Source organism: Engraulis encrasicolus, chromosome 19 (genome assembly GCF_034702125.1).
Source record: "Engraulis encrasicolus isolate BLACKSEA-1 chromosome 19, IST_EnEncr_1.0, whole genome shotgun sequence".
Taxonomy (NCBI): domain Eukaryota; kingdom Metazoa; phylum Chordata; class Actinopteri; order Clupeiformes; family Engraulidae; genus Engraulis; species Engraulis encrasicolus.
The window spans coordinates 23,272,116-23,289,615 of NC_085875.1; the positions used below are offsets into that span (position 1 = coordinate 23,272,116).

The 17,500-nt window shown below is 44.6% G+C and overlaps 1 protein-coding gene across 1 annotated transcript in view; it reads right to left on the reverse strand.

The window, feature by feature from the left end:
* Positions 1 to 1,352: 1,352 nt before the first annotated feature.
* The window catches only part of emilin1b (elastin microfibril interfacer 1b), a 79,938-nt gene continuing 63,790 nt past the window's right edge, over positions 1,353 to 17,500 (reverse strand). Inside the window, exons 4-17 of the mRNA XM_063183842.1 lie at positions 17,080 to 17,279; positions 16,054 to 16,178; positions 15,453 to 15,645; positions 14,699 to 14,927; positions 14,059 to 14,509; positions 13,505 to 13,726; positions 12,585 to 12,696; positions 12,193 to 12,286; positions 11,645 to 12,099; positions 11,048 to 11,399; positions 10,621 to 10,746; positions 10,130 to 10,147; positions 5,051 to 5,185; positions 1,353 to 3,675 (exon numbers count right to left, since the gene is read on the reverse strand). Of these exons, the coding sequence (XP_063039912.1) occupies positions 3,353 to 3,675; positions 5,051 to 5,185; positions 10,130 to 10,147; positions 10,621 to 10,746; positions 11,048 to 11,399; positions 11,645 to 12,099; positions 12,193 to 12,286; positions 12,585 to 12,696; positions 13,505 to 13,726; positions 14,059 to 14,509; positions 14,699 to 14,927; positions 15,453 to 15,645; positions 16,054 to 16,178; positions 17,080 to 17,279 (3,035 nt within the window). The 3' untranslated portion in view covers positions 1,353 to 3,352. The remainder of the gene's footprint in view (positions 3,676 to 5,050; positions 5,186 to 10,129; positions 10,148 to 10,620; positions 10,747 to 11,047; positions 11,400 to 11,644; positions 12,100 to 12,192; positions 12,287 to 12,584; positions 12,697 to 13,504; positions 13,727 to 14,058; positions 14,510 to 14,698; positions 14,928 to 15,452; positions 15,646 to 16,053; positions 16,179 to 17,079; positions 17,280 to 17,500) is intronic.

The following is a 17,500-nucleotide window of genomic DNA, read 5'->3' on the forward strand; positions in this document are numbered from 1 at the left end:
GGGCCTTTGTCGAAGAGGCAAGACAGGACAGGGCATGAGAGGGAGCTCAGAGAGAGAATTTAGAGGAACTGGAGAAGGGAAGGAGGTGAGGAGGGAGGGAGGCAAACAGGGAGTCAGGGGGGAGGAAGAGGAGGAATGGATTATTTTGATCCTCCTCTCCTATCCCGATGGAACCAGACTATCCTTCAACTTCCATTTTAATTTTACTCCTCGTTTTTTCCCCCTTCCACCTCACTCCACAAGTAAACACTCAGCACACTAACATTTGTGGACATACTCAAGAAGGCCGCAGGAACCCAGAGTACCAGCAAATTGAAAAGATGTATGGAGAATCGGGATGACTGGAAGCAACGATGGAAGGCTCGTCTGAGGACGACCTAGAGATGAAGACTCAGAACTCTAGACAGGGAGATTTACAGCCCCAATGGACGATGCCTACTTTCCTTAGAGAGACACCAGGTGCCTATAGACAGAGTATTGGGAATAAAGCTGTACTGTGGGTCCATCACCTGCAACCTCCAGTGTGTTGTATTGGAAAAAAGACACATCATAGGCTATTGATAAATATACTGCACAGCTATCCAAGCCATCTGCAAAGTCACTCCAGTAACAGACCATTGGGAATATGTACGGCATGTGAGCAGCTATCAGCTGCAGCCTCCATTGACTTGACTGTCAATAAATACACAGTTGTAGGCAACTTAGTGACTTCTTTTTGAAGGTTGACAACGCTTCGTCTCTTCAACAAAGGGACTTTTTCAGTTCTAATTCTGATGAGGAGATCATAAGGTATCGCTGGAGAATGTATCTGTTAGGCCAAGCCCTTTATTGATGTGACCTTAGGAAGGAAGAGTCCAAATGTGGTCAGTACATTAACCCATTGTAGCCTGATGCAGCTTATATGTTTTTTTTTACCTTTTGGGTCCTGGAGCGACATATACGCTGCATTCATGTCATGAGATTTGAGTTGTTTTATGACAAATGTGGGTATGCTAGGGCCCTAGCTTTCAAATTCTACTTATTTCATGATTATGAGCTCTGGAGGTTGAGATATTTAGGTTTTAATAGGCAGAGGGCACCTTTTCGCGAAAAAAGGCTTAGGCATTCAGCAGGTGATTTTTTTTGCAGGTGCCTAAGGCTAAAATGGTTTAATGTAAATGTAAACCCTCATCTATAACTCCAGAGTGTGCAACCGTTTTTTGGTTGTTGTTTTTCTAAGGTTAACCATTTCACATGGTACTGATGACAAGGTGCGTATTCGTCCACTGATTTCATCGACTTCAGCCCCCACTGGAACATTTATCTCTAGTCCCCATATTGACTTTCAATAACAAATCACAAAGTCAGTCACATGGTGTCCACCACTTAGTATTAAAAATAATCAACAATAGACTCAGAGGCAGCAAGGAGCACAGGAATAGTAACATTCACACACACAAATATGAATTGCTTTTCATTTTTTAACAAAACAAAACAAATAATAATAAAAAAACAAATCAAAACAAAATACAAAAACACTGAAAAAATAATTCTCCATCCCCGTTTTTTTGGGCCAGCTTTGTCGAGTGGCTGAATTCTCTTCCTCCCAAAAGGGAGAATGTGAGTTGCGTCAAACTTCTTTGGCAATTATGTAACACAGACAGGTACACAGGAAGTCCACATGACCTCACAGGAAGTGTATTAGAATTCCACGTCAGAAGCGATTTACATAATCCAAGAAATGATCACTTAGTATAGTATAAAAAAACATCTTGATAAATCCTGCAGTAGTATCTATTATTACACTTCTCCGATTTCTTGGTTTTTGGGGCGTTTAAAATATCAAGGGCAAGTTTTGTTGTTCATCGTTTAATTTCTTTCAATAGTTTTATAGTCTTTGAGCAGTGAAGTTCATATCAGTGGGATTGTAATAAGTAGAGTGTAACCAGGAGCACTGCATGGTCATGATGTGCGTCTGTATTCTTCCAAAGGTTCAAAAGGTTAAAAGATAAAAGTTGTCTCTAGTGTCATCATCTTGTGGCCCCGTCGTCGTCATGGTTTTTCACCATTCGATTGTCACAAATGTCAGCGAGTCCAAACAAAAAAGGGTCTCTCAGTGTTCATTAACAGCCGCCTCCGTTAGCAGTGGCATCTAGGACAGATAAGGCCCAACACTGAGCCATAACCGAACACGGCTCCCATTTGGCCAGAGCCAGTGGTGGGCAACCAGAATTCATTAGTCATAATCCACTGCCACATTTTGCAAATACCCTGGTTTTACCTGTGCAATTCAACCAGCCACTTGGTTAAATTGGACAAGTAAAAGCAATTTGGAATATGTGGCACTGGATTATAACTAATGAATCCTTGTTGCCCACTACTGGGCTGAGCCATCCCGGAATCCATCTGCCACTGTACAAACATGGCTGACGGCCTACTCCACTCCACTCCACGCTCCCCCATCATCCTCCCACTTCCACTCTCACTCCTGGGATGAATCCAAAGTGCTCACTCGTTCAGTACAATAATAGTGCACACTATGTAAGAAACAAAACAATGCAACTCGTGCAATGCAACCCTATTTTATGTGGTGTAAAATACCAATGTAGTGAACGAATGGGCATTGTGAACATGGCTCTACTGTACTTGTTCACTCATTCATTACATAGTGCACTTACTAGGGAATAAAAAACAACGAGTGCATTTACATCCACAGAGTATTCCAAATTTAAACGGAATACTGGCAGTATTCGATTTGCGCACGAGTCATATAAACTCTTTATTCACTCCAAATAAGGCCGTATTTCGGGAATACTACTGTATTCCACACATCTACATGTAAACAGAATATTCCAGAATTTGTTCTAAACGGAATACTGACAATATTCCGTTTGGAACTGGCAATCCTCCCAGCTTGTAACTACACTCATTGCAATTACTAACCTGTATAGGGAACTGTGCAGAGAATGATTGAGGGATTCGGCTCTAGATGTTCACCCATTCACAACATAGTGCACAACATGGGAAATACAAAATAAAGAAACTTGCAACCTATGTAGTGTGATCTACTACAGAATGAATGAGTGAGCATTTTGTACAAGGCCCTATGTTCATTCATTCACATTGTAGTGCACTTTATAGTGAATGCAAAAATAAGAAATCTGCATCCTACGTTGTGTGCACTACGCAGGGAATGAATGAGCATTTCGGCATTCCGGACACGACCATAGGTTCACTCATTCACAACTTTGTTCACTACAAAGGAAATGCATGATTCTGCACCCTATGTAGTGTGTACTACGCAGTGGACGAGTGAGCATTTTCGGACATCCCCCTTCAGTACGACCCCTCTCTATCCTCAATGGCTTGGCTTTTAGACGTCCTCGTAGAGCAGCATGCCGCTGAAGATGGTGAGGGGCTCCACGGAGTGCGCCAGCTTGCCCATCACCAGGTCCACGCACACCGTGTCGCCCACCTGCAGAGGCAGGATGATGTTGAAGACGGCCAGCGAGCCCGGCGTGGGTTTGCTGTCCGCCACCGGCTTGTTCTCCAGGCCCTCGGGCTCGTAGCCCGCCGAGTCCACGCGCGCCATGCCGTAGTTGGACTTGGACAGCACCGCCTCCAGCTTCTCGTTCTTGTGGCCCGTCAGGATGGCGCTGAAGAAGTAGCGGCCGTCCAGCGGAGCCGTGAACACACCTGGAGACGTGATATAAGGGTTAATTGGTGACAGTTTCATTAACCACCTAGATGGATAGCAACTATATTTACCAACTACATATATAGCACAATATCTGCTGTCCAGCGGAGCCGTGAACACACCTGGAGACGCGATAAGAGTTAATTGGTGACAGTTTCATTAACCATCTTATGTCAATACATACAGTGGATATAAATGGAGAATAATGGGGGTGGTGAAGCCCAATGCACTAGCGGCTAAGGCACCGTACCACAGGTGGGCGAGCCGGTTTCGAGTCTTGACTGGGTAATTTCCCAACCCTCCCCCATCTCTCTATCCCACTGACTTCCTGTCATCTCTTCACTGTCCTATCTACATTTGGGGAACAAAAGCCCCCCAATTAAAAAAAAATAATAGGGATTAATTCACAAGCGAGAGGTTCATTATCCAGCATAGGTAGACAACTAGATATATAGTAGGCTCCGCTGGACAACAGATATATATATATATATATATATATATATATATATATCTGTTGTCCAGCGGAGCCTTGAACACACCTGGAGAAGTAGCAAGGGTTAATAATTAGAGGTATATTCTCATTGATCCAGGTCATGTTACCCAAGGACTTTAGCTGTGCGTGAGCACCTGGACTTGTCCTTTGAGTTCTTCAAAGAATATAGTCCTTAAATTAGTGGGAGGTGAGTTAACCGCCTTCACTAAACAAACAGATTAATAGTGTCAGTCTGCCATTATAGAGACATAAAACCATCTAGAGGTGGTACTAAGACTATTTTTTTCTGTTATTGTAAATTTAATTATTCATGGAACGTACAAAAAAGAGAAATGTAAGTTAAGAAAATAGATTGAGACGCACACACTTTGACTTAATCCTTTTGCTGTCTGCAATACAATTACACATAAAGTACCTAATTATAGAATTTCTACATACGCTACTACAAAACTCTGAATGAATACTACATCAGAGTGAACATGAGTATTTGACAAATTTGTTCAATTTGAGCTTTGAAGGGGAGTGTTTTAGTGGGTTTTTCTCGCCATTTGTAGCAACTCCACATGCAACTATGTTTGTCGGCCCGTTCATTCATCCATCCTTTGGAAAGTGGTTGGCTTTTTGGAGGGGTTGCATGTGACCAGTGTTGTTGGATGGGAAATGTTGAACTATCGGGGGCTGTTATCATACACAAAGTAAATGGATGTTTTAAGACAACTGAATGAAAACTGGAATTACCATACTTCATGTGTTTTTTTTCATATTACTGATCGTACAGAGGACAAAATTAGGGTACATATACAGCAATTATTGTACATCTGGCAACACTTCATGTGACAAACGTACATACGGTATGTCTGATGGCCTTGTTGTGAACTCACCAGTGTTGCGGTTGTACCTCCCTCCCTCGTTGACGAGTACATCATCGAAGATGATAGTGCCCGAACCGCTCATGGGCTTGGTTAGGGCGGCGGAGAAGGAGAGTCGTGGCACACTGGCATCGGCACCTGGCATTCCTATGAAGGGCAGTTGCAGGAGTTACTGCAAGGTTATCCAAACAACTTTTTTTCAGTTATATTGTTTATATTGTTCATTACAATGTTATACCCTGAATTTCAAGATATCAGAAAACAAAACATAAAAACATAAACAGTTGGAGAGATAACCCCCATTTTCTATGCATTACCTAAAATCCACAAAAGCTTGACAAATCCACCTGGCCGACCCATAGTGGCAGGTATTGGGAGCGTCACAGAACGAATATCATCTTTTGTAGATTCGTTTTTGAAACCTTTTGTGTGGGCTCTACCATCATTTACCAGGGACTCCATGGATATTATCCAACTGCTAAGAGGCCTCCCTCAGATAAGTGACGAGACAATCCTGGCTACGTTTGATGTAGAAAGCCTATACACAACAATCCCCCACGCAGGTGGCCTAGAGGCAATCAACTTTTTTCTGTCCCAACGCCCCCCAGAGATGAAACCGAGTACTGACTGCATCTCCAAACTTACTGAATTGGTGCTTACCTACAACTTTTTTCTTTTTGAAAACAACTACTTCTTGCAGACTAATGGAACAGCAATGGGTAGTAAGATGGCTTGCAACTATGCCAACCTCTTTGTAGGGTACTTAGAACACCAGGTTATCCTGAACAAAGACAAAAACCCATTTTTGCCACAAATCAGGCTTTATAAGCGTTTTGTGGATGATATCCTAGTTCTGTATGATGGCACCATTGAGGAACTACAGAAATTCCATATGTTCCTCAACACATCCTGCAGCTGCCTGAAATTCTCCATGGAGGCCGATAGTCACACCGTTAATTTCCTGGATATCCAAATCAATAAGACAACCGAGGGTTTGGCAACAACCATAGAAAACCAACCGATCGCAACACTTTGTTGCGTGCTGACAGCTTCCACCCATCCCCTCTGAAACGAAGCCTGCCCATCAGTCAGATGCAGAGAGTGCGCAGGCTCTGCAGCTCAGATGAAGATTTTATGCAGCAAAGTCATATCATGCTGGAGAGGTTCCGGACAAGGGGCTATGCAGAGAATTGCCTACAAAAAGCAGCAGACAGGGTAAGGGGCATCACCCAATTGGAAAGCCTCACAACTCAGAGTGTTAACCCCTTAAGACGCGGCTTTATACATTTGCTGTTACCAGTATGGTAATGACCAAGTCGTGGTGCATTACTAAAGGGCCTGTGTTGTGTCATAGTATTGTAGTGCAATGGTAGTTATATTTCAATGACTATTACAGCGTACCACTGGAGGTACGGCGCGCATTAAGGGGTTAATAACACAAAAAAACAGGTACAGTGCATTTTGGATTACTCACCAGTGGCGGGACAAATCAAACGAGCAGTGCTAAAGCACTGGCACGTTATCCAGTCAGACCCCACATGCCCCAAAACCCTCCAGCCCCCCCCAAGAATCACCTACAGGAGGCCACGCAACATAAGAGACTGTGTAGTAAAGGCAGACTGCCCACCAGCACCAGCACCGCAACACTTTTTGAACGAAATCCCTGATGGCAACTACCCCTGTGGACAATGTGCACAAGACAACTTCACACACAAGTGCCAGTCCTTCACCCACCCAACAACAGGAAAGAACGTACGCATTAAAGGTAAAATCACATGCACAACCACCAGTGTGGTCTACATGATCAAATGCCCCATGGAAAGGCCTACATATGGAAGACAAGCCGGGCACTAAAAACAAGAATTAGTGAACACCGAAGCAACATTCCAAATAACAATGAAAAAAGTCCCCTGGCTGTTCACTTCAACCAACTAGGCCACCCTCTCTCAACTTTGAGGTTTTTAGGGGTAGAGCATATAAAAAAACACCGCAGGGGTGGGGATATGGACAATCAGCTTTTAAGAAGAGAGGCCTTTTGGATCCATAACTTGGGGACCTTGGCCCCAAGAGGGCTCAATGAGGACTTTGATATCAGACCTTTTCTGTAAATATGATGTGGACTATGAATAGGATCCCAACCCAAGAATTAATCATCCCCAATCTTTCATGATGTTTTCATTTGTAAATAGCTGTGTCATATATATGCATTTGTAGGTTTCACTTGAAAAGATTTCTCTCCAACTGTTTATGTTTTTATGTTTTGTTTTCTGATATTTTGTAATTCATTTGGCTCTAGTCACTCCACAGGTTTACATCCTGGACCTGTAAGGGTTAAAGTCGACTCCACCCCTTCAGACAGGTGTTGTAGATAATGTGTCAAGCCTGTGTTTGTTAGTGAATCTGAGGAAGACCGAGAGGTCGAAACGTCATTGCCAATGGATGAATAAATAAATAGATGAAAAAATAACTTCAAGAAGAAAAATCCAAAGAAGTGTGCGAACCTTTTTTCAAAAAATACGTAATCTTTTTGTTCAGCACCAGGGATTGTGCACAAGTAACTCTCTACAAGTGATACCCTGAATTTCATACATCAGTGCCTAGCAGAAGAGATCACAGTGCTATAAAGGACATTTCTTGTTAGTGCATAGTTATACAACCTCCCGACCTCAGGGCTGACCTGTTTATTGACCCAGGGCTGGACATTTTTTTTTCAAATCTTAAACTGTCCACCCCTCTCACATACAGTACAAGCTGTTTTCTTACTATATCCTGCTTGATTCAGTTCCCTGAACATGGACAAATGGGGCAGCAGCCAAATGAATAACAGTATCGGCCCCTGGAAACTGTTGGCCCACCAAGAAAATACCCTGCATGCCATATTACCAGTCCAGCCCTCACTGCAAAGTTACACAAACTACTTTTTTCCGTTTTATTGTTTATATCGTTCATTTCCCTTTCATACCCTACATTTCATAAAGCAGTGATAACAGAAGAGATCACCTTTATCCAACATCACCAAGCACAGTTGTTACTGGTTTAGCGACCTACTTATTACAGGGCAGCACAGCCATGGATAAAAGGGAATTCAAACTCGCAAAATTCAGACAACTCCCTAACAATCATTAGGCCAAGACCTGACCTAAGTGTGTTTTCATAAGTGAACTCTGACATCCAAATATTTCTGAACTCCAAATATACACATATGTGTATATATACACAAGGAATAAATAAAAGAATGAAAAGGAGATCAGCGCTGCGAGCTACACCACAGTACGGCTGTCAATATTTGATGGACAACTAACAGGAAGAAAGGCAGCCAAAGGTCCTAAAAACCAAACTATTGTCTTCTTAATTACCCACACATTGGGGAACTCTGCTCCAGTTTGTTTGCAAACAATTATAGTCCTTTCTATTCTTATTAATAAAAACAGATGTACTCATCAGTTTGAACTTTGCTATGATGTACACAGATTGCAAGCCGATGCAACTCTCAACGCAACACATCCTCTGGGGGTTTACACCACCCAGGCCGAACTTCACACACACACTAAACTGAATACACACGCATTAAACAGAACACACACACACACACGCACACACACACACACACACACACACACACACACACACACACACACACACACACACACACACACACACACACACACACACACACACTGTCTCGTCCACGTGTCCACTCATTCCCACACTGGACAGCTGGTGACCTTGTGTGGCCTTTTCCAACACTCTCATTGGGAGTTGACCCCTAGAGTTTTAATCTCAGTTGACCACTCACTGAAGTCACACACGGAGTGAAAACTCAAGTGACCTTGCCTGACCTCTTGACCCTTGAACCCTCCCCCCACACCTCTGATCTGCCTGGCCGCACCTGCTTTTGGGTGGCCAATACCTCCCAGGCAAGCCAAGCCAAGGCAAGGCAAGGTGAGTTTATTTGTAGTATAGCGAATTTGACACACAGAGGCAGTTCAAGGTGCTTCACAAATGTAAAATCATAAAAAAACACAGGCAGGAGTAAAACAAATCTTGCCCATGAACCAGACGTATAACCAGAGGCGGGGAACTAGAGGGGGCGAAGCAGGGGATTTGCCCCAGTGCCCAGGGCCCTTACGGATTGGTGGTGGTGGCCCTATTCTGACCTTGGCAGGCTGTATAGTATGGAATGCTAGAAGAGACTTGGTTGGCTTATTTATTTAATTAAGCGTCTCTCTTTTAGCATTCCATAGTATAGGGGGCCCTATCAGTGTTTTACCCTGGGGCCCTGTGTGCAATTGTTCCCCCACTACGTCTAACCTACAGTTTCCACTGCTCCTGTTTTTCACTCCGGTTTCTCCCGTATGTCAGATCCATCTCCTGGTAAATTCCCGGCACTCTCATAATGCAATATACGATATTTCTACATATTTCTGACCAACACAGGACAGGTTGGATCGCCACCAACCAAAAACAATCTCCCAGATTTTGCTATTCTACTGGTCTAACCAACCACTCCCTGTCTACTACAGTGGGGTGTCACAACAGAGGACTGTTCGGCTTGCTACTGCTGCAGTGAGGCAGTGTAGTGATTCACTCACTACAGAGGTGCCTTAAGAAGGGGTCTTGGGAGGGCTGAAGCCCTGTGCCACATCCAATCAGGGGCCTCATAATACTAATAAGATCATAGATTGTTGGAATCATGTGCTACGTTACACACAAGGAAGGGCCTCAAACACAATCTTTGCCAGGGGCCTTGGGTGATGTTACAGTTAAGCTCCTTGTCTGTGCACTGTCAGAAATTCATGGATGGTAGGCCTAAAAAGTGGAAGTATTTGTATACACTATACTGCATATACAATATGCTATGTACTAAATAAGTACATTCAAAGCAACAATAGTATTATACACTACTACTATACTCCACCTTCCTCATACAATTTACAACACACTTACTTACACATCTTGATTATGAAATATAATTGTGAATTTCCCTGACACAAGACATCAAAGGCAGCAAGAGGAGACTTGTGAAGAGATTGTATCTCATTGGGATCTCTGCCAATGGCATAAAGAAAAAAAAGATGATGTAACGCTTACCTTTTTCACCTCTCAAGCCTGGAGGGGAGAGATAATGAAAATACCTTTGTTAGAACTAGAAGTGACTCAATACAAATGCTCTTTGTATGCCTGACTCAACACTTCTTTTTCCCCCTCAGGTGAATCACAAAAAAACGCCAAAGGCCAAAACATCATCCTACCAATATGAGACAATAAAAAAGACCATCAAAAGACAATACTGAGGAATGTGTGATCCTTTTTTTTAACCTCTATAGAAACTTTAGAGGACTTTATTTGGAGACCTCCTTTCTGAGGCAAAGCCATGTAGCTAATCACACAGCTGTTTAGCAATACTAACCAAGCCTTGGCAGGCAGCAAAACCCAATTTAGCCAACCCCCCCATTTACTAAAACAGGAGCAAGTATCTAAATCCTCCAGCCATGATCTAATTAACCCCTCGTGCCCCACGATGCATGCCATTATTAACCCCTTGGGTGTCCCATGGTGCATTGCCAATGTAATGGACTTACCGGGTGGTCCTTTTGGTCCCTCGAGCCCTTGCTTGCCTGGTGGTCCCGGGTGTCCTCTGGGCCCTGGCAGCCCTGGGAAGCCCTTCTCTCCCGGGGGACCAAGAGGCCCGGGCGGCCCTGGCAGACCTGGGGGTGGAGCACAGTGGGGAACCAGAAATATAACAGTCAATTTCTAGTCTGGGCGAGAGACTTAGTGTAGTGTAGTGTGTGTGTGTGTGTGTGTGTGTGTGTGTGTGTGTGTGTGTGTGTGTGTGTGTGTGTGTGTGTGTGTGTGTGTGTGTGTGTGTGTGTGTGTGTGTGTGTGTGTGTGTGTGTGTGTGTGTGTGTGTGTGTGTGTGTGTGTGTGTGCATGTGTGAATGCGTGTTTGAGTGTGTGTGTACTGTTTGTGTGTACTGCTTGTGTGTGCCTGTCTATGTCTATGCTCACCGTTGAAGTCCTGCTCCGTGAAGGCCTGGAACTCTTTGAGCACGTGCGTGACGGAGGAGTTGAGGCTCTTGATCTTGCCGTGCAGGTCGTCCAGGTGCGTGTTCTGGAAGGTGTCGATGAAGTCCTCGTGCGACGTCACGGTGGAGTTCAGGCCGTTGACGCACGTCCAGAGGCCGGAGACGTGCTTGTTCAGGCCCTCCTTGATCTTCTGCACGTTGTCGGAGAGGGCGTCGAAGCGGCCGCAGACATCCTCCAGCTTGGAGATCCTCTTCTCCAGGTCGTCGCCCACACGCTTGTTGTTGCCCATGTCCACCACGAAGCTGTTGCCGAAGCGCTGGACGTCCTTGTCCACCTTCAAGGTCAAGGTCAAGAGTTGAAGGTCAAGGAGGAGTTTGTTGTCACCATGTGCAGTGCAGCATGAAGCATTACATAGGGGAGTTGAAATTGGAAATTGACACCAGTTGTGCAATTGATTTAATTTAGCCACACACACACACGCACACATGCGCGCACGCACACAAACACACGCGTGCACGCACACACGAACGCACACACGTACACACGCACGCACACAAGCACACACACAACCCAACTCACCTTGTCGAAGTGTCCCTTGCTGTCCTCGATGTGCTCGGTGATCTCCTGCTGGATCTTGTCCAGCTCGGAGATGATCTTGTCCTTAGTGTTGCCCAGGTCGGTGATGACGCTGTCGTGCTTCTGCACCGTGTGCTCCAGGCCCTTCAGTGTGTCGTTGATGGAGCTGAAGGTCAGGATGACCTCCGACAGCTCGCCCTGCAGCGACTTCAGGTTGCCGTTGGACGTGCCGCTGATCACGCTGTGGCCGTCCAGAGGCTTCTGGGGGTCCGTTAAGCCGGGTCCGGTCCCGGTTCCGGGGCCTGTTCCTGTTCCGGAACCCGGTCCCATTCCGGTTCCTGGTCCTGTGGGCATCAGGTCGATTTTGCACGACCCGCTGCATTTGGCGACGTCCTGTCTCAGCTTGGCCACCTCCTCGTGTAGATTGCCGCAGCAGGAGCCGGTGCCACTGGTGCCACCACTGCCACCACCGCCACCGCCAATATTCCCGTTATTCCCACCCCCAGTATTCCAGCCAGTATTCCCGCCGGTATTCCCGCCGCCGCCGCCGTTGTTGATACTGTTGCGGAGGTCCTGCAGGTCCGTGGTGCACTTGGCCAGCGTGAGCTGCGTGATGTTCTTCAGCTTCTTCAGGTCGTTCTCCACCTTTTAAAAGGGAACATTTTTCATTAAAAGGGAGTTTTTTCTCACCTCTGTTTTCCCCACTGTTAAAGCTTTCTGATTCTTGTGTTTTCATACCATTCTTTATTTTTTCATAATTTGTATGCCATTTTCTTTCCAAATTCTGAGCTTGCCACCCAGCATACCTTAACCAAAACTTTTACAAAATATTTGTCTTTTTCTTTAATCAACTTCTCTATTGTTTTGTTTTTAATCTTAACTTTTGAAGCACGTTGAGCTACATGTCTTGTCTGAATTGTGCTATCCAAATTAAGTTCATTACCTGCCGGCAGATATCACAGCTCTCCAGCTCCATAACGATGCGGTTGAAGTGCTCTCCGTTGTCACCTGTCAGGTCCTTGATCTTCCGCACGTCGTGGCTCAGGTCCACCACCCTGTCGTTAGGGATGTGCAAAAAAAAAAAAACATCATGACAATGTATCGTATCAGGCTGCTTTACAATTAAAGGGACAGTTCAGTCAATTTCCACATGCAGTTGTAATGCTCACACTACCCTGGACTTGTCAGTGCCTGAGATTTTTTTTTCTTCTTCTTCAGCCGTTTCCGAGATCCTGGTCATTGTAATGGGGGCAGCTCTTTGTTTACATTTCAAAAAAACATTTTACATTTTATTTATTCCCAAAAACATCCAAAAGGTTATAAAACATCAGCAGACAACTAGCAAACAGCAGTACCTTATGGGAAAATATTTGGAGTTGGCCTATGTTTCATTTTTTAAAAATGTAAACAAACGCTGCCCCCATTAGAATTGCTCATATCTCGGAAAGGGCTGAGCCGAAAAATGTGGCATCACCGGGTACTGAAAAGTCAAGGACAGCGTGACCAATACAACAGCATATTGAAATTGACTTAACAGGTCCTTTAAGTATCGTATCATCACCTCTGTATTGTGATACTTATTTCCTATAGTTTTTGCCAATAATCAGTCGAGTCAAGTCCACACGCTGATCATTTAGGAGTGAAACATACTACCAGTAGACTTAAACTATTTGAGGACATACATTTACACTGTTAATGAGTTCAAAGGCAGCATTACATTGTAACTGACATTAAATTAGTATCCATCATAAAAAATCGCAATACATATTGTATTGCATGCATACAAAAAATGTGTCGTATTGTGACCCCTGTATCATAGTACGTATTGTATTTTGAGGTTGATGGTAACTTCCCAGCCCCTACCTGTCGTTAAGTGAGTCTCCCGACACGGAGATGTCCTTCAGGCGCGTGTTGAACGTCTTGATATCAGCCTCGTTGGCGATCACTCGCCACTCCAGAGACTTGGAGTCTCCATCGTTACCGCCCAGGCCTCCGTTGTTTCCTCCCTGACTGCCGCCATTACCACGGCCACTGCTGCTGCCGCCTCTTCCTCCCGTCTCCCCGCCGCGGCCTGGTGTGAGCCCACTGTTTGAACATTTGAAAGTTTTTTTTATTTAACAAGAGGACAGCATACATTAATGACATAAAAAAATTGCAAAATATGCAAGATTATAGTCATAAGGCTCATTTCCATCTTTTGTCCCTAGACCGGTTGATAGTCCCTAAAAAATGATTATTCTAGAGAAAAGACTTAAGTGTAGACTCTTAACAGTCACAGCTACAGAAAACAGTTAGCTTTTAATTATTGTATTGTTAAATTTAAGTAGTAACAGATATTGCATACCAATTAAAACTATGCAGAGTGATTGTGACAGTTTTGATTATCCAGCAGCAGCCATGATTTTACTGTACTGTACCTGTCCCCTCGGCCTGGTATGAATCCCGTGTCCCCTCTTCCCGGTACGTGTCCCGTGTCCCCTCTTCCTGGTATGCTTCCACTTCCACCATCTCCTCGCCCTGGTGTGTGGCCGGTCGAGCCCGGCGTGCAGGACGCAGTGCAGTCCTTCAGCCTCTTGGCCATGTGGTTGGTGGCGTTCTCCAGCCGAGAAATCCGCCTGTTGATGTTGGTGATGTCATTCTTGACACCCGTCACGTCCAGCTCCACATCCGAGATGCGGAAGCCTTGGTCGTCGAATCGGTTGAGCAGGAGGTCGCGGAGGTCGGCCTGCTCCTGCCTGAAGAAGTCCTTCAGGTCGTTCTCGATGCTGGCGCAGTTGTCCTCCGTTCTCTTCAGCGAGTTGTTCAGCCTCCTCTCCAAGTCTCGCAAGATGCCTGGCATGGAACCGGAACCAAAACCAAAGTCGTCACCTCCTCGACCACCACTCGTGCCACCCGCGCCACCCGTGCCACCGGAACCTCGGTCTCCATCCGTGCCAGTTACGCCCGGCCGACGTGTGCCAGTGCCAGTGCCAGAGCCAGTGCTACCCGTACCCCTCCCACCACCATCACTACCCCCCGTCCCTCCCCATCTCCCCCCACTGCCGCCACTGCCGCCACTGCCGCCACTGCTGCCACTGCTGCCACCACCACCACTGGTCCCCGGCAGCTCTTTGTCAAGCCGTTCCTCCACAACGTCCACCACTCCGGAGATGGCAGTGACCTTCCTGTCAAGGTCGCCCACCCGGTTCCGGATGTCGGTGACGGTGTCGCAGCAGCCCTGGGTGCGGGTCAGCTCCCGGCGCAGGCTGTCCACCCCCTGGCGGTGCCGCTGGTCCATGGCGTTCATCTAGTAGAGAAGAGCAGAGTTACCTCACTGATGCCCAGAGGGAAATTCAGGTAACAAGTAGCATACACACAGCCTACTGTAGCTGCACGAAGACTGAGGAGAGGGCCAGACCAAAATCATTCAACGGTCCACCTGGCAAATGCTCTGTACGCCATATGGCCAATCCAGCCATGGTTGAGTATCATTACATTACATTACATTATATTTGGCAGACGCTTTTTAACCAAAGCGATTAACAATCAAGGACACAATCATAGCTCACATCACTTAGCCTGATTATCATCGGCTTTCAAATCTCTTCGAGACTTGGTCTGACCAAAAGAGCATAACAATTAACGTTTCCCAAACGACATGGTTGACCTGCCTCCCTAGGTTTGCTACTGGTTGACTGGTTTCCGTCAAAGTGGGTGGATTTCCCGATATTTACGGAGATCAGAAACGATATTTGCATTGCTCTTGGCCTGACTAGAAGCATCACTACGAGGGCGTGACCTGGCTACACAATCACTAGCAGATACCAAGTACCTGCTTCTCCAGGGCACGGATGTGCTCGCGGTCCTGCAGCTGCTGTCGCCGCAGGTCCTCCACCCCCGTCTGGCACGACGAGCAGGACAGAGACACCCTCCTCTCCAGCTCCCGGAGGATCTCCTCCTTCAGCTTGTTTAGCTTGGCTCCGTCAACACCGCTGCCACCGCTGCCACCGCTGCCACCACTCCCGCTACACAGTAAAAAAAAGAGGTATTGCGTAATATTCCAGAGTTAGCTTTTATAACTCCAGATAGAGTATTTCCAACACTGTTGAGAGTCAAATTACTCTGTGGAATCCCCAGAAAGACAATTAGCACTACCCACCCATTCTGTACCAGGTTCCACCAGCGTTTAACAGGTTTTTTTTGTCACATTCCTGTGTTGATATTTACAGAATATTGAGTAGAATTAACTTTGAAGTGTAACTGAAAAGTAAGAAGAGGTCGCACCATGTATCACTTTTTTCATTACACAAGAATTAAAAAATGTTAAACTGACCAAAGAGTAAATTAACACTAATTTTGAGTGGGACCCAATGTTATAAACAATGAAGTTGAGTTCAACACTTTAAGAGTTAAAATAACACTGGTGTTATTACTGTGTGCTGCTGCCGCCACCGAGGCCATCCAGGTCGTTACTGCCACTGCTGCCTCCTCCAGTGCCGCCGCTGCCCTTGCCATTCACCAGGTGGTTGTTGATGCTGACCAAGGTGCGGTCGTGGGCCTGTGCAACAGAGTCAAAATAAAGTAGTGATAATATTGAAGAGTTCAGATGTAAAACCCCCTAACTCCATTTCTGAAGACCTGCACTTCTATATTTTTAGAGAACCCTGTTGTTGGTTTGGTTTACATTCATGTACTTGACAATACATATAAATAGTTATATTACATAAATAAAATTGTAAAATTATGCAATTTTGATAGCTTTGTATTAAATAAAAATGAATTAAGATTATTTTCTGAAAAGGCACTTATATATTAGGAGGTTTTGAATCTGAACTCTAATTTGGCTTTTCTGGAATATTAAAAATTTAATGGATGAATTTGATCAAATTCGACGTGTATATATTTTTTTCCAATTTTTCCCTTTATATAACTATTAGCCTGACATCAATCATCATTTCTCTACATGTCATATCTGAGTCTGATGTTGTTGGGGGAAGCTAGCTGGATTTTCAGATCCAGTGGGTTCATACTGCAACAGAGTTAATCCCTGTTCAATGCTCAACTAGGAAGCTCCAAATCTTCGTTATGAAATTAGCACAAGAGTATGGGAAGACCAGGCTATACTACTAGCTCATTACACGCTGTCACACCTTGGTCATGTTGTCAAGATGGTGCATAATCATAATCATTATTATAGGCCTATTATATTATATTATATTATATTATATAATATTATATTATATTATATTATATTATATTATATTATATCATACTGTATTATATCATATTATAATTTATATTATATTATATTATATTATATTATATTATATTATATTATATTATATTATATTATATTATATTATATTATATTATATTATATTATATTACATTATATTATACTGTATTACATTAGTGTGTACATAGTATTGTATTTAGTATTGTAGTAATTAGTATTGTACCTGTGTCATGTTGTCCAGTTGATCCAGCTTGGTCTGGATGCCCTGGATAGTCTTCTTCATCTCGGGCGGGGCTGCATCGGCCGGCGGTGAGTGTCCGCCGTTCATGCCTCGCAGCGTGGACTGCAGGCTGTGCAGGTCCTTTGTCAGGCCGTGGATCTTCTCCTCCAGCTGACGAATCTTTGCGTCGCTGTCGCCTCTTCCTGTGAGACAGCAAACGAACACAAACACACACACACACAAAAATGCATTACTGAAGTACCCACCTCTTATGTAAACCATTTTATATGAGATAATGTATCTAAAATCTCCTGGGAATCACACCATTTTGGACAAAAACAAAAAAAGATTTGCACAATATTGCGAAAGACTAGCTAACAGTGTGAGATCTTATGATCGAAATGTTGGTCTTTAAAAGAATTAA